The 24,519-nt window shown below is 38.5% G+C and overlaps 2 protein-coding genes across 2 annotated transcripts; both read left to right on the forward strand.

The window, feature by feature from the left end:
• The first annotated feature begins 3,470 nt into the window (after positions 1 to 3,470).
• On the forward strand, positions 3,471 to 11,891 carry LOC308393551 (ELAV-like protein 1). Its single transcript, XM_080877407.1, has 8 exons — positions 3,471 to 3,630; positions 4,668 to 4,730; positions 6,070 to 6,141; positions 6,244 to 6,412; positions 9,822 to 9,925; positions 10,387 to 10,540; positions 10,628 to 10,853; positions 11,006 to 11,891. Exons 2-8 carry the CDS (start codon positions 4,695 to 4,697, stop codon positions 11,322 to 11,324), a joined length of 1,080 nt encoding a protein of 359 aa, XP_080733533.1. The 5' UTR covers positions 3,471 to 3,630; positions 4,668 to 4,694; the 3' UTR covers positions 11,325 to 11,891.
• A 7,190-nt stretch (positions 11,892 to 19,081) lies between these two features.
• Positions 19,082 to 23,593, forward strand: lnp1 (leukemia NUP98 fusion partner 1; the record flags this gene model as incomplete). The annotated part of the gene is made up of 4 exons (XM_080877675.1): positions 19,082 to 19,267; positions 22,107 to 22,352; positions 23,072 to 23,164; positions 23,426 to 23,593. 4 exons carry the CDS (start codon positions 19,082 to 19,084, stop codon positions 23,591 to 23,593), a joined length of 693 nt encoding a protein of 230 aa, XP_080733801.1.
• Positions 23,594 to 24,519: the final 926 nt, after the last annotated feature.

The raw sequence follows: 24,519 nt of genomic DNA on the forward strand, positions 1-24,519 counted from the left end.
GTCTATTTCATATTTTCAGTTGTTACCCTCCACGGCTAAATAAATCGGTTTCAGTAATGCACTGATATACAAGAATGGACATAAGAAGCTTCTTTCAAAGAAAAAACTCTGGTAGTATTTTATATATTATGCTTTGTATGTTGTTCAGTATATTCCTATGCAAAACAAGAGGAACTTCAATACACAGCAGTATATTCACAGTTGAAACCAGATATTTACATACACTTTATGGAAAACACAAGAACATTTTTTTACTGTACAACATCAATTTAGAGTAAACTTGTTTTGTTTTGGATAAATAAATATTGAAATATCTTTTGAATTAGTTAAATGTCAGAATAAAGAGAGACAGAGCTTCCTATTTTTTATCACTTTCATCAAATTTAGGAGTACATATACACTAAGTTTATTGTTAATTAATAAGAAACTCCAGACGATTCCATTCTGAGCTGAAGAAGCTTCTGATAGGTTAGTAGAGTCCATGTGAGTAAATTGGTGGCACACCTGTGGATGCATATAAGGCAAAACACAGAGCCTGTTTCTTTGACATGGGAAAATTAAGAGATATCAACTAGGGGTGGGTTTTTATAATCGATTTATCAATTAAAATCGATTCTGGCTTGGATAATGTAAAATCGATTCATTAAAATCCTGAATCGATTTTTTAATATAAATTTATTTTGCCCGAAATGCCAGAATCTCTGGTGAAATCTCACAAAATTTCAACAACCACCAAACAGCTAAGACAATAAATGAGAGCAGGAACACAGATTCTGCACAAAGACTTAAACACACAGCACAACCCGCGGTTCAAATCAGTTAGATGTGGCCTTTCTCACGGTCGGGGCTGAAAGCCGACAGCTCGCTAATTCTGATCTGTCCGCGCTTTGTGTTCACGCCCTTTATGCGCTGATTCTACAGCTGTTAGTTTGATGTCTCTCCAAACAATATTGACCGAACCAGCAGCAAAAGAAGATCCAAACTACGCTTCACATAAACATCGTCATGTATTCACTCTTACTTTTACTGTTTTGCTTCGACCACGATGCACAGCTCTCTCTCTCTCCCTCTCTCTCCCTCTCTCTCTGTACTTCAAGAACAGTTTCCCGTCTAAAAATCTGTTTTCTTCATTATTCGCTTGCTTGTTACGCACAAGTCTACCGTTGTTTACAGCGCTGTCGGCCGACGTTTTTTTAAGTTTTTTTTTATATACTTCCGAAAAGAAAACCTAATTTCTGCCGTTCAATACTGAACAAATTTAAACTTTTTTAAATTATGCAAAACGCTTAGCCGTGTCTCTAATAAAACCGCTGTAACGTCAGAGGTAATGTTCATGTGTTGATTAATGGTTTTCTTTCGTTTTTGATGTACTGCAGAATATTTTTATAAAATCCAGGCCAGGAAAATCGCCTTCATGTTTTTCTGTGTTTTATCCTCAGCTACTTTGACACAAAGGCATCTGCTGTGATGCTCACACCTTTGATAAAGTCTTGCGTGTGTCAGCTTCCTTTTTCTGACTGTCAAAATTTCCCAGATTCAAATTGAATTGAATTGAATCAAATCGAATTAAATCGAATCGTGGATCGAATCGATTCGGGACCTTGTGAATCGGAATTGAATCGATTCTAGAAATCAGTGACAATACCCAGCCCTAAATTTATCAACCAAAACACCAGGAAAAGAATCGTGGAGCTCCATAAGTGTGGCTCAATTTTGAATACAATTTGGTGCCATTTACAATTAAGAAATACAGATAGTTTCTCTCTTTACTCTTAAAGCTAACAAATATGTTATTGATAAATTATATATTTATCAATCTAAAAAAAATAAACATTTAGTCTGATTTGATGTTACAAATAAAAAAGTATTTGTGTTTTGATCTGAAGAGTTTGTAAATATCTGGTTTCAACTGTATATTTGATGATTGTCAGCACAAAGAGGGAGAGAGAGGAACAGAGAGGGAGATGGAGAATGAGGACAGAACAGAGATGAACAAGAGCAGGTGAGACACACATGTTAGTCAAATGGTTGTTTACCAAAAGTATCACCGTATCATAGGTACTCATGTATCTCGTACCTAGTGTTTCTTTTTAGGTTTACTATTTTTCAAATTCTACATTTATTAAGTTATGCAGGCTTGTTTGCACAACAAGGCTAAATAATTATATAAACTTTTCTCAATCTAAATAGTGTACTTTGGTAGAATTAAAAAAATAAGTGTAGTGCAGGTCTATGATGATTTTTAGTGCTACTATCATCTAGTTCTGATTCTGGTTCTGTCTTGGTTAAGTCCTCAGTCCTGATTTTGAACTGTTGTAGTCCTGTTTTAATTCCGGATCAGTTCTGGGTCTGGTTGAATTGGGGTTTAGTCCTTGTGTCTTAATACAGCCCCACCTTTGTTCTGCCTTGCTGCTTAATTAAAAAAACTAGTTTAAGGTGTCCTGCATACGTGATATATATTTTTCCCTATATGAAGTCATTCTTTTTTGAACAAAACTCAAAACAGAGCCAATTAATCAGTCATTTCTAACCCCCCCCCCCCCCCAAAAAAAAAAAAAAAATCCCACATGCATACTACCCTTTAGAGCTAAGCCCTGGGTGTTTCAAATGTCTGGCTCCGCCTCTGGTTTAGACCACAATAGGGGCATAATGTGTGTCTGTTTTGACCACACGGAGACTGTCAGAGTTGTGGGGGCTTTTCTTTTTCTTCTTTCTTTTTTTTTTTCCACTCAAACAGTTGGTCGCACCTGTGCGACCTAGGATTTTTTAAGTTGAAAAATTTTGCGACCAAATTGGTCGCAGTCTAGAGCCCTTCATGTGATGAGTTAGTAGGAAAAGTAGGGCAACTGAGCTTACCATTTTGAATGAAAGTGTGTTTCTTGTGAAAACAAAGATTTTCTTCATGAAAATTGTGCCAAATGCAGAGAATTGCATGTAGTGTGTTAAAAAAAAGTGTGTTTTAAAACTGCAATTTGAGTGTAAAGCAGAAATTGTGTTTGTAGTTTAGCAGGATTGGTTCAGGGGGTTGGTGCATCAGATACATGTTGTAGTCATTGTGTCTGAAGTACAAGAAATTGTGTGTAAATAACTGTGAAAAACTGTAAAAGGTTTTTTTTTTCCTCTCCCACTGTCAACAGAGTTCTTGCTCATAAGGGGGTCATGTGATTGTTGGGGGTTTTGCTGTTTTCTTTTTATTATTGTAGGGTCTTTTCCTTACAATATAAAAGGTACAACATTTGCGGGAGTTGACCATCTCATTCTGAGCAGACAGATGTTTTACAGCTGGATGTTAATGTTTGGGTGATGTCATGTTTAGTTTTCTGGTACACGTGTTGTTGGTTCTATTTTATAAATAAAGTTCTTCAGTAAAATCAAAACAAAACTTCTGATTTGATTTTCGTGTTTTCCCAATGACTCCAGCAGGGGGCAAATAAGGAGCACAGTCCTATTTTACAGAAGAAGAAGAGGAAGAAGGACAGGGGGAGATCTCGCGATACTTCACTGGGCGGCAGTTGGTTCTTTGTGTGCAGTAGGGAACGTGCTTGTTAGGATCGACAGATCATCTCATCTTCCAACTGCGGATCGAAATCTGACCCAATCACACCGGATCACCTGTCCGCACTCCCACAGGTAAGAACGGTGACGTCTTTGAGTGCCAAGGTGCGAGTGGCCGAGTAGCCTCGTGGTGTGTCCGCGGTGCTAACAGCGGCTAATGCTAGCAGCTCCGCGGCCTCAAAGTGCGCGCTTTTATTTTACCCACTTTACCTGCTTACCTATCCACATGTGAGACCCGACTGTAACGCGAACTGGACCGGAACTGGAAACCTACGGGTTTTTCTGAGAAACGCCAGCGATCTCTGTAATTAAGTTAGTGATTAAGTAAATATGTGTTAATCCATTAAGTTAATGTGTTCACCTGGACCTGTGGGCGGTGCTTCAGCGGTTAGACGGTTCTCGGGGTGTCAGGCAGGTAAATGTAGTTCTAGAGCTCTTTGGTTGGTTAGAAATATTGATGACATTCTCAGACGTCATTCTGATTGGCAGTGTTTGGGGTCAGATGTCATCTTATAGAAAGCTGCAGGTGAGTCAAACAGGCCGAGAAACATCTGGAATCAATGTCTTGATGCATGCTCAATCATCCAGGTAAGTAATTCCCAAAAGGTTGATTCTGTTAATCTTGATGTGGCTTTTCCGATGGGAGAAACATTTCATCCTCATGTAGGTGACTTTCAGCTGACTGCATGACTCCATTGTTTATTCAGTAGGTTAGCTTCCGTTGTTGTGCAAATGTACTGTTTATAAGGTTGGAAACCTGCAGTCAGCTGAGACTGAAGAAGTCACCTGGATGGTGATGAAACGTTTCTCCCACTGAACACGTCCAGATGAACATAATCAACGTTTTGGGATCTGGAATCAACATCTGCACATTGATCCACAGAGAACACCCGGACTTCACAGGTGCTTCTCAATCAATAATGCTACTGTAGCAACAGGAACATAAGATAATACAGAGTGAAATGAGCTAAACTGGGGACCCATCATCAGAGAGTTACTGGTTTGGGTTTCCTGATTGAAACAGATTGAATTCTGATCACCTTCAGTTTATCGAGTAGCTTGCAAATGATAAGCAATGATCAATAATCAGCTGCTTTTGCTATTTTTCCCAGACGCAGTTAACTTCCTGAATCATTTCCATGGCGCAAAGACGAGGACACATCAGGTACCTGAAGGTGAGTGGATCAGTAGTGATCAAGTGTTTTTAACCTGTTCAGAGGCTGTGCTGTGAAGCGGGTTCAACAAATTCAAGCTTTCTTTCAGTTAACCAGCTTAACAAAATGATAGCACGAGGACCAAACATCAAACTGTTTCTGCATTTTCTACATCAGCAGCTGAACATATGCATCATGTGACTTCACACCTGGGTTTCGGCCATGATGTCACCCAGAGGCCATTGAACAGGTTTTACAAATAAAACGATGAGTAGAGGATCTCAGTCTCGCTGACTCAGACCGTAAATGACAGAATCGGTGAAAACAAGGCAGTTCCATCAGATTTAAACCTGCTCCTGACCATGTGATCGGCACGCATTACCACGGTGATCTCACAGGTACAAAGAATGCCACCTTTGTGGCACAGAACTCTGAGCTTAAGCTTGCTAAGTCGGCAATCTGGCTTTGTACTACAAATGTAATCGCAAAGAGAATTCAGAGCTTATCTGAAAACCGGAGCCTATGATTCCTTTGGGTGATCTGGTTCTGGGTCAAGTCGGTGAGACTTTTTCAGGCGATTTTCAGACTTTGAACATTCATACGAACACTTTTTAATATACCTGACTGCTTTCTGTTTCGCCTTCACGCACCGATAAACGCATCATAGAGCAGCTCAGGCTTCGGTGTCTTGCTCAAGGACACTTTGGCCTGCAAACTGCAGCAGAACCACTAACCTTCCAATTAGTAGATGAGTGTCACCCATCCCAAATGACAGAATCTGAATCTGTGAACCTATGTCAGCATGAAATGTAATCAGACTACAGTCAGACTGTCTGCTTATAAAATGTCACTTTAAACACATTTAGTTCAGTTTGGATCTGAAAGTCATTTCAGCCTTATTGTCACTAAAATCCATCACTGAGCCTGACGATTGATCGCTGATCGATGTCATGTAAACGGTGATTCTACAATAACTGTAATCGTATTACACTCATACTGTCACTAGAGATTTGATTCTAAGTTGTAATCTGTCATTGATGGAATAGCTGTCTCTGTGCTGATATATTGATGAGTGGTTGGTTGGACTGACTTAATAGCTGTGACTTTATGAAAGCAAGGGTCACTCAGCTAATTCAGGTCCAGGAGGAGGGGAGGAGTCAGAGGGAACACCTGTCAGAGGTTACCCAAAGTTTAGTTTCCAAAATTCTTTACCCTGGTGGCTCTCTTTCTGGAACAGAAACCCAAGTCTATCTTATCTCAGGGTTAACAAACTCAGAGTTTTAGCTGAACCCAATTCCTGAATCAGGGCCTGGGGATTAGTGCATGTTTATGACAGGTGTGTGTGGTGTGTGTGTTTCAGGTGTGTGAGGTTCAGAACTCTCAGGGTGATGTCAGAGACGCTTCGCTCGCCGCTAAAGGAGCTGCTGGAAATGTGAGTGCTACGCTTTGATTGGCTGAATCTGTTCACTTCCTTTATTCTGGCATCTTTTTGACTTTAGTGAAAGTGATGATGGTGATGATGTAATGACCTCAGGAGCTGTACGATAACGGGTACGGCGAGCAGATGATGGAGGACGAAGACGCACGCACGAACCTGATTGTGAACTACCTGCCGCAGAGCATGAGCCAGGACGAGCTACGCAGCCTCTTCAGCAGCGTCGGCGAGGTCGAGTCTGCCAAGCTCATCCGCGACAAAGTGGCAGGTAACGATGAAAGTACTGCTAATGTAGTGCTGAAGTACCACTAATACAGTACTACTGAAGTGCTGCTGCAGTATCACTGTTAGTACCACTACTGCAGTACTACAGTAGAATCACTGTAGTACTTCTGAGTACCTGGACTGCAGCAGGTGCTGAGCTCCCCAATCGTACTGCAGTATTATTCAGGTAGTACTTAGAGCTGGGCGATATGAGATTTTTTCATATCACGATATGTTTTTTTCATTTCAGGCGATAACGATATCTATCACGATATAAGCCAAATAACTATATTTGTAAGATTTAAATGTGCTGTTGCTCACAAGTAAAATGTGAAATAATCAGCAGCTTGTTTTTATTTAAATATTTATTTCCCATAATAAGTTCAACAGGGTAGATGTACTTAAGGAACATGAGACTTTTTCAGATAAATAAAGGCAAATATTGCAAACTACACAAAAGGCAGCCGCTAAAGCGTTTAAGTTTCAAAATAGAACAAACAAAACAGACTAAATTGTCAATTCCACTTAGAAACAAAATATTAATTCTAAAAATAAATCTTAGTTTGTTTTACAGAAGAACAGACAAAACTGACTAACTTTTGTCAATATCAAATAAACTGAGAACTAAAAGGAAATTCTCAATCTCTCCTTGTTGTATAGCTGAGCTTTTCAAACAGTTTTAACAGTTACTTTAGTCTGACAAAAGCCGAATGACGAATTAGCGCTTCCAGTCAGAGACTGAGGCTACGTCCACACGTACACGGGTATTTTTGAAAACGGAGATTTTCCGTTTTCGTTTTAAAAAATAATCCCGTCCACACATAAAGGCAGAAATGAAGGAAAACGCTGCTATGAACATGCCAAAGCAGCAGGTGGCGCTAGATTCCTAACCGTGCCGAAATGTTGGCCAATCAGAAGTCTAGAAGCCTCGATGGGAAAAAGTAAACAAAGCTGGGGCATAGAAGCAGAACCGAGTCGTATGTGTGGAGGGACAGTAACTGTGTGTATATGTAAGCATTTAAACACTGCAGAGAGTAGAATTAACAGTAACAGTATTGTAGAAATTCATTTCACCGAAACAATAACGTGGCGCACAGTGTGACGCATGCACCAGTTTATTGTATTTCCAGACTTGCTTTCGGCACAATTTACAGTGCACGCTACTCTGTTTTTTGTCAGACTTGAAATAGCCGAAATACCTTCACACTACGGAACTTCTATGGCTCTTCCGTTCGACAATCTCTCCGGCATTGGAACCATCATCTGTTTTCTCTTCGGTCACGCTCGGTTGATTTTTCTAGTCGGCACACTCATTTCCTCCATTACGCACTGGCTCCATTACCCGCTGGCTGCTTCCCAAACAAACACACGTGCGGCTTGGCACTTGTGCTGTACGTAACAAGTCACGCGACGTGATGCTGCGGCTGTGATTGGTTCGGCTCTGCGCTACTTAATTTGGATTGGCTGACCTTCTTTTTTTTTTTTTCTTTTTTCTTGAGGACAAGAGCGGCGAAGTCTATCGCGATAGCTTAATTTCTCTATCGAGTCAAAGTTATATCGCGATACATATCGTTATCGTTCTATCGCCCAGCTCTAGTAGTACTATGGTATTACTGGGGTACTGTTACACACAGTAGTACTGTGGTATTACTTTGCTTACGACTAATGATGATAATTTTACTAAAGACAAATACCAGATTACTTTTGAAGCATTATAAGTTTTACTGTGAATATGTTTTATTTCAGTACTTGAAGTAAATGTATTTCAGCATTAACACGTGTACTTGTTCATGCTTCATTGTACTTTGTACTCCTTATACTGCGAAGTAGGTCACAGCTGTATTTTGCAGTAGTTGTAGTATCAGTACATAGTCGTTATAGTACTGTTTGCAGTATTTCCTGTTCACTGTTGTTTTTTGGGGGGTTTCAAGACGATCAGCTGATTTTGTTTGTTTTGGGGGGGTTTTAACTCTGTTTTTTTGTTCTTCTTTTTTTTAGGTGAATTTTGTGATTTTTCTCTCTCTCTCTTTTTTTTTTTTTTTTTTTTTTTTTTTTTTTTTTTGTCATAAAACAATTTGGATATTTTTGTTGTTGTAATCTTCATTTTTTTTCACACCAGGTTTAATGACATCAAAGTGTCTAACAGGTACTTAATGCTGATTGGTTACATCAGGGCTGGGCGAACAAAGTAAATAAAAAGTTATTTACTGAATGATTCAAAACAAATTAAAGAATGATTTAGAAAAGAGGTGTGGCAAGAATATGTTGACACTAACTGAACTTCTTGTTTTTTATTTTATAAGAATTTGAAACTTTGTAATTACATTTTGAGGCGACGGCCGTCTGGTGATGAATGTCTTCAGATGACACGTGGCTTGGTTGCAGGTTTTCAGGTCTTCTGCCCTACAGCAGAAACAGAATAACTTTGATTGGCGAGCAAATGGCGAGCAAATGGCGAGCATGTCAGTGCCTGAGCAAAGAATGAAAGTTTTGGTTGAATTTTTTTCGTCCAGCCTCTGATAAAGGTGTTTTGTTTTTTATTTTTTGTGGGGTTTTATTTTGTTTGTTTGTTTTAAAAAGTATTTTCACCTGTTTGATTTTTTTTTTCAGGCTGTTTGTAAAACTTTAAAAATATTTGAAGATTTTTTTTGTTCTGAACAAGTCGAGAAAACAATCGTTTTCAACAGTCGTGTGGGGTGATGCAGGATTGCATCCTGCCAGCGTGTAATCGTCAGGTCGTCGTGCGTTCAATACAACCATGTGCAGATGATTTGTGCCGACGGTTTGATCATCATCATCATGTGGCTAACCACCCTCATGCCAAAGTAATATATCACCAGTGAGTCATCTTTAACCTCATTCACTGACGACGATAAATTATTTACTTCCATGGACAGATCTTACCTGAACTGGCCAAATCAGGTGAGATCTTACCTTTTCAGATAAAAAATAAATTAATATTTATATTGAATATTTAAACATTTAATCTGGATTTTATTTCAACTCGATGTAAGTGCAGTTTTTATTTTCATCACTTTATTTTCTGTGAGAACTAACTTGTGTTGAAGTGTAACAGGAGAGATGACCTTTAACTTCTTTGTTTGTAGTGAGTTTTTTTCCGAAGTTGATTTTTTTTATTTTTTTTTATTTTTTATTTTTTTTAAATAGGTGACACTGCAAGGTACATTGGCTAACTGTTTTGAGAGCTAAAACGTGGTAGGTGCGCGGCGGTCAGGCAGCGTGGTGGGTGGCGGCAGGTTTTCTCGGTTTGTTCAGAAAACTGATGTTTTCCAATTGACTGTATGGATCTCTGTACTTAGTTTGAACTCTGTGTTTGTTTCTCTCGGACTGTGTAGCAGCTGTAACAGACGCTTTTGTTTTTTATTTTGTTGTTTTCCTTTGTGTTTCTCTAGGCCACAGTTTAGGTTACGGCTTTGTTAACTTTGTTAACCCTAGTGATGCAGAGAGGGCTATCAGTACCCTCAATGGCCTGAGGCTACAGTCTAAAACTATCAAGGTAACGTGCCACAGGTGCTCTTTGTTTTTCCTGTCTCAACTGATGTGTTATGTTCCCCGGACAGTAGAGGGCACTCTCACCTGTCTGATGGATGAAGGTATTTTCAAACTCTGCTGTTTTGTTTTTATTGTTTTCGCACCGACACGTGTCAACACTGAATCTGTGAATTTCTTCAATTCAGTGAGACAACGTACTGCACCTTTTACTTTCAGACATTAATGATATTAATGCTTTTATTTTGGTGATCAGAGCCTGTTTGGATGCTTTTATTTTGTGTTTTGTTTTGTTGTTTGGAAAAATTGTGGATTTTTATTTATTTTTATTGAATATTTAAAAATTTAAATCTGGATTTTATTTGAACTCAATGTAACTGTATTTTTTATTTTCATCACAGTTTGTTTTCTGTGACAATTATTTTGTAAAGATGATCAGCTGACTTACTTCCTGTCACTTCCCCGCAGGTTTCATTTGCACGGCCGAGTTCGGACGCCATCAAAGATGCGAACCTGTATATCAGTGGTTTGCCACGGACTCTCAGTCAGCAGGACGTGGAGGACATGTTCTCGCACTACGGTCGCATCATCAATTCTAGAGTGTTAGTGGACCAGGCTTCAGGTACCGCACGCGCTCAGTAAGCTCAGGGTCATGTGATGGCTTGTGATGTTTGGAACTGAAAAAATTCTGTTCTGGTTGGCTGTTTAGGTCTGTCACGTGGCGTGGCCTTCATCCGCTTTGATAAGAGGGCCGAGGCCGATGACGCTGTCAAACACCTGAACGGACACACGCCTCCCGGCAGCGCTGAGCCAATCACGGTCAAGTTTGCTGCCAATCCCAACCAGGCCAGGAACTCCCAGATGATGTCACAGATGTACCACGGCCAATCACGACGCTTTGGGGGGCCTGTCCATCACCAGGCACAAAGGTTCCGGTATGCTGACCTGCTCAGAATAACCTGATTACTGTAGTCTGAGTACTCTAACCTACCTTGTCCCGAGATCCAGCAGCTAATTGACTTAGATGTTTGTTACTGTTCGATGAGAATCAGTTAATCTGCAGCTGTCTAATACTTCGTGTGTCCAGGTTTTCTCCAATGAGCACCGACCACATGAGCGGAGGGGGTGGGGCCTCGGGGAGCTCATCCTCTGGTTGGTGCATCTTCATCTACAACCTGGGCCAGGAAGCTGACGAGGCCATGCTGTGGCAGATGTTTGGCCCGTTCGGTGCAGTCTTGAATGTGAAAGTGATCCGAGATTTTAACACCAATAAGTGCAAAGGCTTTGGCTTTGTTACAATGGCAAACTACGAGGAAGCTGCCATGGCGATCCACAGCCTGAACGGGTACCGCCTGGGGGACAAAGTCCTGCAGGTCTCCTTCAAGACCAGCAAGGGGCACAAGTAGAGGAGGGGGCAAGGCTAAAACTAATAACAGGTGTTTTTGTTTTTGTTTTTTGTCTGTTTTCTCAGTTTTTCCCAGCATGCCCTCTTTCTTTATGTCAGTAAGTAATTTTTCTGGCTGTGTGGGCATTCATCCACAATAAAGGACTGAAATTTGCAGTATGACTGACAGCTGACTGTCAGCATTGTTATGAACATAACTGGAGTTGTATCAATTTCTGCAGGTTTACTTTAAAACATTTGGGGTCAAAGGTTACGGAAACTAAATCTGCTCTTTTCTGATTTGAGTAAAACGTTCAATTGGTTTTATGTACAGTTTATGTAAATGATGTCATGGTAACCACTGACAACTGATTAAAGGATTAAAAGTTTGGACAGGTAACCTGACGTTATCATGTCAGGTGATCAGGTCAGTGTTAGACGATTAGTTTCATGTTGTACAGGTGAGGTAGAGGAATGCACCTGATGAACAGGTAACTGATGTGAAGTCGATTTTCATTTGTTTTATTTTTGTATTGCAGCTTCATTGTGACATTTATTCAGCAATAAATCTGTTATTGTGAAAACTTAACCTGTGTCTGAATGTTTGTCTCCCCTTTGTCTGAATTTCTTTAAACTGTCAAACTTTTTCTTTATCGATGGACACAAAGTGTGGAGTTTATTTTACTATTTCTGTGTCGTTGCATATTCAGTACAATGGCGTGACTGAACGATGACAAATGCAGTGGTCTGTTTGGACAAATCTGTTTATTTGGATCCGAAAAATCTAGCTCGGTTTGAAAGAATAAATGCCACAAATTTGTCCTGTGGAATTACGCATCCACTGTGTAAGAATAGGTAAGTCCGAAAATATTTTTAATGTGGGAATTTACGCATCCTGTGTGAAAGTTTTAAAAGTTTTACTGGGAGCCAGTTATAGAGGACCACAAGGCGACATGCATTGAAACAAAGAATTCTGTGCTTAAATTATGAATTGTATAATAAATCATCCATTTGTGAATTCATTTTTCAAAATGATTTTATTTATTCAAACAAAATTAAAGTAATTGGTTTAATAGTTTAAAAATAAAAACATTTAAATCAATTTTTCAAAGTGAATTATTAATCCATTAATAAATGAGAAATTGATTTCATAAAAAAAATTACACTCAATAGAAACAGATTTTCAAAAACCATTTTTGAATAGAAAGCCCTCTCTTACTAATATTTTCCATATATCGTACTTGTTTAAATCTGTCATCTAAATTCTTTATAGGATTCAATTTGTTGTGCACCAAAATATCCTTTAGATTTTTATTTCTTCTATAAGCTGTAACTTTTAAATTGCTGTAAAGGAGGAAGGGCTTGTTGGGCCATCAAAAAAGAGGTATTAAGAGATTGATTCAAGACTCCGATGTGTCTTGAAAAGGTGATTACAAACTGAATCAATTCACTCTGATTATTCCTCCTAATTGTTGGCTGATCCTATCAAAGAGTGCTTTCACTTCACTTTAAATCTGCCCTTAAAAGCGGACTGAGTAACCTCTTGGTCTTAAAGCCTTAAACAACGCTGAAGTAGCTTCTTCCACATGCATCTTAAAGGTACAGATACGATGGAATCTAATCAATTGAGATTTAATAATACTCCTGAAAACATGTCTAGGATGAAAACTTTTTTATATAACAGTATGTATCTGTATCCTTAAAACAACAAATAGTTGTTTGCTTTGATTATTATTGTTTCTAAAGAAAACTATTGTGTCTAAAAAGTTAACTTGGAATTTATTTAGTTGAAACTGTAACTTCATTAAAGGGGTGGTGATTGTTCAATTTATCAAAAAAGATTTTGAAAGCTTCTAAGCCATGTGTCCAAATACCAAGGGGTTGGCGATAACCACAATCGTCATGTGACGATCATCAATAACTGGAGAAGCATAAGCACAGTGGGGAAATTTTGTGTGAGTGGTGTTGGTAGCAGTAGGCTCGTGCCTGCCAAGTTTGGTGGCAATCGGAGAAAGTTCAATTTTTGAGCCCCTTAGGTGCCCACTGTGGTATTTAAAGGCCTGTGAGGGAGTGGCTGGTTGAATCATGGTTGCAAGGTAGGACATTGAGGTATGTGTATCATAGGATAGAGCTGGAGGAGACCTTTAGGGCAATATAGCACCTGCTGGATGTAGGAGGTACAGAAGCTGAGTTGGGAGTGAAAAAAAGGGTTCCATTTTGAGGACCCATAATGCATTGGAAGAAGGACATAATCAATTTTTTTTTCACTTTTTGCATTTTTTATATATAATTTTTTATTAATTGTCTGTTTCTGTGTCTGTGTGTGTCTGTGTTTGTTTGTTTTTGTATCCCTCTACAATGTGAATTGCAGCCCAGTGATGCTCCAATTCAAATTTGACAGTGCTTTGACAATGCTTCCATCTAGTGGTGAAACAGTTTGCGGCAAACTAACTGGAGCGTGCCTCACCAGGAGAGTTATTAGGGCTCTCAGAAAAAATCCCAGCCTTGGAGATCTTCTGGTGAGAGCATAATTGGAGGGGAGAGTCAAAATGCCCCCCACACAATATCCACACTGAATCAGTTTCTTTCCGTTCCGTTGGATCCACTGTGACTCACCTCTCCCTGTGTTGCAGTGCCTCCAATCTACAGTTCACTAACGTGCCACTATCATCCCTGGGTCTCCCGTATCAAGCTTTCACTCCTGTTCACGTAACTTTCATAGCTTTAATCAGCGTATGCCTCTCACAGTTAGTGTTTCTATGACTATGTGTGTATGACCTTGTATATAGCTTTGTAGTTTTATAATGCCTCACAGTTCATGTTATTAGGATTTACCTTAGCTTTGCCCTTGCACCTGTATATAGTCACTGGCAGAGTTTATCCCACAGCTATTGTTATAGTTCACCTGCTCTCAGCTCATATTGTGTCACGTCCTGTACATATGACTGTTTACACCATATCACAATCACTGTAAATAAATCTCGTTACACTAACCTGTGCCGCTGTCTTGGGTCTGTGTTTTTGGTCCATTCTGTGTTGTGACAGTTTTGCCGTGACAATATATTTAAAGTGAGCATGTAGACCGATGTCTTACGCGTATTAAATACAGGTCATACAGGTGTCCCCTCACTGGGATTGCATGCTAAATGATTGTTTGTAAATGAAACCTGTGAATATTAATTGGAAAGTAGAGTTGAGTCAAATTGGTGTGCGCCACCCCCGTCCTCACGGAGCAGCCCTCCCCACGAGACAGGCACCATTCCTGGGATAAAACCTCCAGCAGTGATCCCCCTTTTTCTTTTTATTTGATTTCACTGTAACTGAAAATAGTTTATAAACTAATGAACCAACTGCTAATCGTCATCTGTGAAGGCTGAGAACATGACTACAAAGTCTCAAAGGTCAAAAGGTATTCTCTCTTAACAAGTGAAAGCTCAGTAATGGCCAAAATATTAGTCACATTCTGCCCAATTCTGTTTGAAGATTGCAATTTTTTTTAAAAAAAGAAAGATTTTAAATACTAGTGGGGAACTTTTTCAGTTGCTTTCTCCTTCGTGACCTGTACCTACCTGAGAGATCGTGAGAGAAACAAGGCACCTCTGTGTGTGTGTGTGTGTGTGTGTGTGTGTGTGTGTGTGTGTGTGTGTGTGTGTGTGTGTGTGTGTGTGTGTGTGTGTGTTTCCAAGCCTCTGCTCAAAACAGACTGTGAGAGGGGAGATCGAGACAGAGAGAAGCCGTCATCTGCTGGAGTGCTGGTCTGTCTGGAACGTGCTGCTGCCTGGCTACTCAATTTGTGCCTAGGGCCATCCGTCCTCAAACAGTCACCAGCAGTGGGCAATTTTTCAAAGTCAACTCTACTAGCTGTCAGAAGAGTCTGACTGTAACATCTATTCATAGAAAAACTATTCCCTGATTAGTTGGACAATGCAAGGACTGGCTTTAAATTATATCATAACTGACTTACACACAGATGATGAATTAAAAGAAAACAAAACACAGTTAAGCATCTTAGAACATCTACAATAGATGATCAAGGTGGTTGAAATTTGGTCAGTTTCATATATAAAATTAAAATGATTCATGTGGTGTCATGACTTCATGCTTCATGTTTGACTAGTTTATATTCTATTGTTTTATTGTTATATTAAATGTAAGTATTCTTATGTAAACAGTATGTTTATGAGGGAAGACAAACTCAACACATGACGCACTCTTCAACCTAAATTCAAATTTTAACATATATTAAATTAATTAACAAACTTTAAAAACAACAACACTAAAATCTAGAACCATAATAGAACCACATGAAGTATATGAAAAAAAAAAAACATCATTAAAATAAAGAGTTTCTTCTATTGGGGAGATTCTTTGAAGAACCAGACCACCTTTATTAACCTGAGAGTGCTCATTGAACCATGCAGTGTGAATAGGAGAGACCTGGGAGAGACCACTCCCATTGCATATTTTATCACAGGATAAAAGTGATCAATCAAAACAACTTTACCAAACCAATTACCAAACCATACCAGCAAAATCCCCCCTGTCATCAGAGCAAAGCCCCAAATCCCCTCACTGTGGAGAGCCAGAGTTCAACTTTTTCCTTTAATTTGTCACTTGTCTCCGGTTCTTTCTGTAGTGAATTTAATCCTTTTTGTTTTTCAAATACAAATATTTCTGTTTTTCAGTTTCATTGAATTAAGAGTAAGATATGTAAAAATCGATCAATCTGTTAAAGTTGAGCATAGCACAAAACGTGTGCCCGCCCTGAACATAATCGATTCTTGCAATGAAGGCCATAAAATCAATTTTGCCTGGCACCACATGTGATGTGAGACAATAACCTTGTGTGTTACATGTGTGGTGTGTGTGTAGCTGTGGGAAGATGGATGGATGGATGGATAGGGGCTACTAAGAATGTCTGATCTTCTGTTGACTCCACCTGTTATTCCTATAAACTGTGCCTGCTATTGTTAGCACTGCGTGGCTCAGTTGTAGCTGCTGCCAGCAGGTACTTGGTAACCTGTGATTACTGAGACGTGTCTGTGCTCTCCTGATGCACGTGGCATGTTGTTTGGAAATGTAAATCTTTACAGATCAGCTATGTGAACACAGCAGATTATTCCATTTAGATTTTTTAATCTGATTAACATAAATTCATGCTGGTATATTTTATTCATGCAGGTTGTTGTTGCTGCTCTTTCTGCAGTGCAGTCTGTTGATTAAGTGAGTGAGTCCAGGGTAACTCCTGCTTCCAGGGATCATTTTGCAAACATTGTTCTTCATTTATAGTATTTATAAAATCCACTTTTTTTTTTTTACAAATCTCAAATATTCAGATCATATTTGAATAATAAACTTGCTCTAATAATAATAAACTTGTGAGGCCCGTCTCATGTCATGTTTAAACAGGATTTTAGAAAAATGTTTTCAAAATCAAGTCCTAGAGACTGATATCGTATCCCAACATACTTACAGCTAATAGCTATGAGTAGATAGGTGATCTATCTGAGTCAACTAAACAGAAAGTATTGCCTCATTTGTCTCTTTAATTGCCCAAAGATGTATTCTCCCACACTGGAAGTCACCCAAGCCACCAACAGAAAAGTCTTGACCGACAGATCTAATGTCATTCCTTAAATTGGAAAAGTTTATAGTTTCTCTTAGAGGGGCCAATAAGAAATGTTATACCTCACGTAAGCCTTTCCTTTCATATCTCCTTCCTTCTAAGGAACCCAAATTCCTTTTCCCTTAAAAAAAACCCAAAACAAACTTTTTCTTTGTTGCTTTTTTTTTCTTTTAGCAAACACTTGTTGTGACACTAAGGTTTAACTATATGTAGACTGTATGTTTTGTATGTAAATGTATAATAAGGTCTCAATAAAACAATATAAAATATTGTGTTTGTGCATTCCTTGCCTCCCTTCATTGGCCTCCAGTGAAATCTGAAATTCATTTTCTAATTTTACTATCATACAAAAGACTGAAAGGCCGGCCCCTGCTTTCATAAGAACTGTTAAAACTGTTAAAACCCAATTCCACTCAGGGTATTTTAAGTGTTGTGCATTCTGATTTTAAATGTAGAGGTGACCAAAACTAAATTTTGGAACAGCCTTCTTCAACTTATCAAGTAGGTTATGCCTCTGCTTTGATTTAAACTAGCTTTAATACGATAGCATTTTCTGAAACATTTTATACTGATTATCGTGGTCATTCGGCCTTTAAAAAAAGCATGATGATTATGTAATTAATCGATTAAGAGTACGATTATGTGTCTGCATGAATGCATGCTTGTATGGTATGCAACAAGCTGCTGTACACAGTCACTTATCAGTAATAACAAATTATCAATAAGTCATTGTATTTTTATTATGTATTATATGGTGTGGTGTTGTATTGTATAGCTATTCTCTCCTGTTTTAGTTGTTTGATACAGAGGGTTTATCCTAAATCTGAAACACAATTTTAATTTTATATTTAAAAAAAAAAAAACCTGTGCAGATTTGTAATGTATGAATACGAGATTGTTTTCAATACTTTTAATTCAATTCAATTTTATTTATAGCACCAAATCACAACAGCAGTCGCCTCAAAGTGTTTTATATTGTAAGATAAAGACCCCATAATAATACTGGATGGAGGCTCGTTGATATTATAATATCTCAACGGCGCACACGGATAGTACTCTTCATTTATTTAATAAAATGTGGTCATTTGTCTTCAGGTGTGACCTTGTTTCATCCTTATTTTTGGAAAGAACACAGATTACCGTAATCTCTTTCTCAGTGGGGATCTGAGGTTACATGATAAAGCAGCATGAATGTCTCATAACAGTGCCTGCCCTGCCTTTCTCTTTGAGATCTTTACAACATTATTAGCACAGGGAAACTTTGAGTTTGTAAAAGAGCAGAAAAAGACTTTTATATAATTTCTTCTGCTTTTTTGTTAAAAAACACAAAAACCTAATGAAAACATGGTGTGTCTAACATGAATATTTCCAATAATACACAATCCCCTTTGTGTAGTAATATCAATAGTATTTAATACTACTACTACTAATTTTTCAGACTGAACTGACACGATATATACTGAATTATGATGCCAGAGATGTTGCTTTTCTAGCTGATGGCCTTGTATTACATGTTTTCATTGTTCATGTATAAAATCTGGATTTTACATACTTGACTTAAAAGAGCAAAACAAATAAACTTGTATACAGTGTAATATTAAAGCTCTTTGCCCTGTATTGCACAAGCCTTGGGCTCTCAGCACCCAGTTGCCTGCGCTCCATAATTATTGACAGGTTTGATGTACTCAGCGAGTGGAAAGTATGGGGAAATTGGAGTTTCAGTTGTCTACCCCGAGGCTGATGACTGTAATGGAAAGATTAAAAGGAGTGGTCACATCACCCACCCTGTGCCAAAATACTAGCTGTTCCGTCACAGCTACCACCTCGCTGTTTATTCCAATCACCTCCAGTTTATGTTCTACCAGTGACGTTAAATAGATTATAGAGGATTCACTTATTTAAAGACTGGAGCTAAATCTCTGCAGGTTATTTTTAGATTGTCCAAGGATAACAACAAAAGCGACAGCTTGATTCACTAGAGGCATCTAATTGAAGTAAGTCACTTTTGCCATGTGGGACAGTGCAGTGTAGCAGAGCAGCTGGTCTGTTAGACACTCAATAGGTCAGCTGAGTGTTGTCAGTACTCACCCCATTCACTTTCATCTGTTGTACCAAGACCTGCTGCACCAAGAAGCTCCCTGCACAGCTCCATCATGTCTCTACGGCTTCTGCCTGCTATCATTATGGACAATGACGAGGACGATGATAGTAACTTCACAAAATGGATGAGCAGTTACTGGGGTCACGGACCAGACGCTGTACATTCCAGAGAAAGAAAACACAGTTTCAGAAGGCCTTCAAAAACACAAGCTGATAGACGAGCATCACTCCCGACTGCGGTAAGGACCGGCTGCACTTCACGTATGTGTTCAGCTCTGCAGCATTCGACTTGATGCATGCACTGACATTTAAACAGCAGCAAAACACTTTTAACAAACATTTTTTGCAGTTTCTCTTGTCCAGTTTTACACCACATATGGACAGCATGCTTGTACACTTGACACTATAAACATCTTAAATTTTATTCTGTATAGCCCTTCATTGATAATTGGAGGGAAAATAAAATATATGCACTCTCTGATGAATGTATTTCACTATACTAATTAAAGGCCAGTTTAATAAATATAATAAAGTACATTTATCAGACAGTATACTTTCTATGTATTTCTTTAAAAGCAGCTCAGGGTGTTAGAAAGATCCCATACCTTCACTGACTGCAAATATCACTGCATGGAATATTTATAAAACACAGAGTTTTATTTTCTCTGAAAAAGACAAAATATGGACTATGACAGCAGAATAATGCACATGTATGTTTTACAAGCTGGTATGAGAACTAATTAAATATTAAAGCTTCCGAACAAAAAGCCTCTAGTAGTGTGCAAACTGTTGTTTTGGTAAATTTCCCCATGAAAGCCTGCAAAGTACGAAATTATTGATGCTCTAAGTGAGTTGTTTTCTATTACTTTACATCAGAGCGATCAAACACTGCAAATGCCGTGCCACGTGCTGAGCTGTTCACAGTCTCATTAGGAAAAACAGTATAGTTCTATAATGAATACAGACCAGTCTGGTGTTTGTGTTGTAGCTGTGTCTGTGTAGGTCTGTAGGAAAATTATTTTTTCCAACTAAAAATGCCTTCACATCTGATATCATTTTCTTATATAAACAATGTTTTTAAGTCATGGGCTGCCGCATGCCAAAGCTCTTACACATATTCTTCATTCAATAGCGTTCCAACTCTTCCATAACCTCTGGCTATGTGGATGTTTAGCAAAAAATAGAGGTACAACTTAAAGCAGCAAACAAGCAGAAGAGCAACCAACATGAATGGCGCACAATTTAGTGATTTGTATTTTTTATTAATAACACAGAACAGGGTAACTTATCTATCAGCATAGTCAAGTGTCATGGCCTGTGTGGTGAATAGTGGTGCTTACTTTATAGTTTTCTGGTATATTTTCATTAGTGTGATGACAAATTTCATAGGAGTTAAGCGAAAACTAAAGGATGGAAGGAGCCAAAGAAACTCTTTCTAATCTAAAGCAGGTGATAAGAGTCACAACAGTGTAAGTGCACACATATAAAGTGGTCTCTCTGTGGAAGAAAAGAAACTTACAAGCAAGTAGTTTACAGACAACACTGGGTGAGCACAATCAGTTCTCATCATGAAGGAAGCACTGACAAATGCAAAAAAACAAATGTAGTAGCATAGTGTAACCTTTCACTAATAATCAGAAGAAGTGCTGTTTAAACTGAAGCCTGCAGTTCCCCGTATGCTCTGTTTTTAAGCAAGCAAATAGAGAAGTAATGCACAGATTCTTGGTCTGATAGTGGAACTATTGGTCAGTATATTTAAAATAACAATTTTGCTGAAAGCCTATGCTATATAAGTTTATTCTGGGAAATAAAGAAATTCTCATTCAAATAACAACTATTCTGAATATTTTTAGCCTTTCTTCATACTACATTTATCTTTTAAAATGCAGCAAATGCAAAAATGGTGTCACAGATGAGCCCATGACGTTACTAAATGTTCCAGGACGTTTATCAGTCAACAAGGCGGGCAGCTACAAATAGCAATGTTTGTCCTATAACAGTTAAAACTAGCAACATCAACATAACAAGCCACTTCCTTGCACCGCAAAACAAAAAAAGCTTCTTGCAAATACCATAAAAACATAGTATATATATATATAAAAGATGTAATTAACCCCTATGACCGTTCTTTTTTTGAAGTCCTGTTTGAAGCTTAAAGTTTGAAATTTTGGCTGGTGAGATCGAGGTTTATGAAATCGAAGTGAGGGGTTGATCCAAAGAAAAAATACACTGCACATATAAAAACGTTTGACTCCTAAAGTAGCTACACCCTAAAGCGGTGGTAGGCGATTAATTCAAAATTGAAGAACCTGCTCAGTTAAAGAAGTCTTGACAGTACTAACTGAGATAGTAGATCAACAGAAAATCTGACATATTAAGGTGCATCAGCGTTGACTGCACTTTTCACACCTTTACACATATTTTGACCTATTTAAAGTAACATTTATCACATTGTTTAGTTTCTTTAAACAGAAAAAATCACATTGTCACAGATCTCTCATGTTATTTTTTTTCCTCAAATTTAAAGTCAAAGGAACATCTAGACATCGTATTTTTTTCCTCAGCAGCAGTAATAAAGTTAAGTAGAACCAGAAATAACTTCTGGGGTTGTAGAATGTCAGCCTGTGTCTAGTGCATCGCTATTTAAAGCTCCCATTAAGAGTTAAACCTTGGTTTAGTAATGAGTGCTCCAGAAATACATCATTTGAAGAGAACAGTTCAGTAGTTACAGATTTACAAGTCTAGCCAAACACTGAAATTCATCTGTACCTTCACCTTTGATGTTTTACTGGAGTTGCATTATCAGATTATTGCTGTTGTGTAAATATATATTTACGTTCTGTCCTGAGTCTAGAGTCAAACTATATATAGGTAGCTGCTTTGCCAACATGTTACTTAAGGACATTAGCGAGTGAGTGTTTAACCCCATTGACAGACATAAGGCAGACATGGTTGTCTCTCTAGTTTAATCTTCTTACAACTCCGCCTCACTATTAGAGGGAATGTGACACAATAATTTTACTCTCAAGTGTTATTACGTGGTGTAATAACACTTATTGTTCTGTTCTTAATCCTCAGTCACAGTTAGATGTCATGAAGTTAAACAGGTTTCATGCGGCTACAATGGCGCCCACTCCCAGCCACGTCAAATCAAGAGAGGATAAGGGGGAAACCAGGGTCCACCAGAAGCCTCGCCGTGCCTCTGCAGATGACAACATCCGCGCTAAGACTGCGATCGCAGAGAATCGCATCACCACCATCCCAGAGCTCACAGAGACACTTGAGAAGAGGCTCTGTCTAAATGATAAGAAGACCACGTCTCTGGTGAGCAGGAGGATTTATAACATTAACTAAACGAACGATAAATGGTCCTTACAGATTTTTACCTTCTCATAGTGTTATAGATGACCGAAGGACGATCAGACTTGATGGTCTTTCTCCTCCTCATATAAAATTACGAAGCCCGTAAAAATTAAGGAGCCTGAAACGCTGCATTACTTTTATGTGCTGCCAAAGACAAAGCTGTGAATTACATAACCTACAAATACCCACATAATTAACTGGTCTTGAATGCACACAAGGACCTTGAAGTTTTCTTTTTCTTCTATTGTCCATGCTTTTTGTCGGCATACTAAAGAATATAGTTGTGAATGCATGTTTAATCCTTTTTCATTTTTATACCTGATTTTTCTTGGAACAAAATTTTTTGTCAAGCCTTGTTAAAACTCATTGTCAGGGGTTTAATGTTAATGAAACGGTGTTTCTGTATCTTTGTGGTGTCACAGGAAATCAATAAAAAAAACGTGATACATAACATACACAGTGCAAATAACATTTACAGCTTATCATAACTTTGTGAAAAATTATATCTTTATTTATTAGTTTACTGAAATTAAATGGAGCTCCTTCACTTTGGTATATAAGTTACATATATGAAGTTCCTGTCACTTAATCTCCCACTGATGCAATAATACAGGTTTATTATTTTTATAAATACATAAGTTATTGAAATCTTGGTCAGATGTTGTTTCTTTTTCTCACAGAAGAAGGACGATACGTTGTGCCTGATCTGTCATGAGGACATGCGTAAGAATGGGAGGGGAGTGCCACATTGTACACACCGCTTTCATAAAGAGGTAAGAGAACCTGCACACGTCAGATCTACTGCATGACCTCTGTCTACACTGTGTTCCCTAAAATCCCTGCAAGTCAGACACCAGATCTCTGATGCATGATATCAGCCTGTTCCCTGACATGCATGATGTGAACTGGAATGAAAACACAATGCCTGCAGCAGAAACTTATCCCTGTAGATGCATGGAGTACACTGAACAGCCTGAGGTCCCAGGAACTGGATACTTACTCATTATGATGTTTCCATCTGGTGGGTGCTGAAGGCAGCTCGGAGGTTAGAGCAGTGTCGGCCCCAAAGCAGCAGTGAAGCAGCTGTTTTACAGGGGAGGAAGCTCTATGAGGAGAGGAGGAGGTCTGCAGATGGACAGATTTCCACGGAGAAGGAGCAGCACACACTCCATCGTCAACATTCCCTGAGGAGACATCGCTGATATTGTTTTCAAGAAGGGGAAAATGCATGATTTGCAGTGAAAACATCAGGATTTCTCCTGAACTTTTACTACGATGTGACACTGAAAAATCAGGGCCTCAAATCCCCTCTGGGCCAGAGTTTTAGGTCACTTTTGGAATAATTGCAACTTCTTCTCTTCAGTGTGCAAACACAGAGTTAAAAATGTTTGAAAAGGGTTAGAGTTAGAAAAAAAAATTGAGACCGAGTTTAAAGGTTTGAACTCAAAGTTTTCTGCTTTAAAACCTCAGTATGACAAACTGTACTGCACCATGACTATGTAAACAGGGGTGTTGCTAAAGTGTTGGCTTGGGGCCTGAAATTTATTAGGTCCACCTGGTGCCCCAGCTTAATCTTTATTATATAAATGCAAACATGAGTGAAAATAACAGGGGGATGTAAGGTGTCCAGTTACATTTTTGCTGTAAAAACACTGTGGTACTCCTCAATACATTATTGTAAATATAACTATATAATGTTATATAATATGATAATACACACTAAAAGCTCTTCTGCTCAGTTATGGATGTATGACTCCCCCATGACATGCCTCACAGTGGTTTGATCCACTGCTTGTTGTTTCCTGACTCTAGTGCTGCATTCTGCAAATTTTGGCATTGATTCAATACTAACTAAATACAGGGCCAGTATTACCGATACCATTTAACCAATGAAAGCAGCTTATGTATTGAAGATGAGATGAAGTATCATCAATATACAAAGTCTGAACACACTTTAATGAAATCACTGTGATTTTTCCTTTCACCAAAACAATTCAGCTGTGTGCCTGTTTCTAAAGCACTTTGGATCGGTTTATGTTGGATCAGTTTATGTTGTTTAAATAAATAAAGTAGGCATGACGGCCAGCACAAAAAGTTTCAGGGATTTTTCACTATTGTTTTTCACACA

The sequence above is a fragment of the Rhamphochromis sp. 'chilingali' genome (genome assembly GCF_963969265.1).
Source record: "Rhamphochromis sp. 'chilingali' genome assembly, chromosome: 3".
In the NCBI taxonomy this organism is placed as follows: domain Eukaryota; kingdom Metazoa; phylum Chordata; class Actinopteri; order Cichliformes; family Cichlidae; genus Rhamphochromis; species Rhamphochromis sp. 'chilingali'.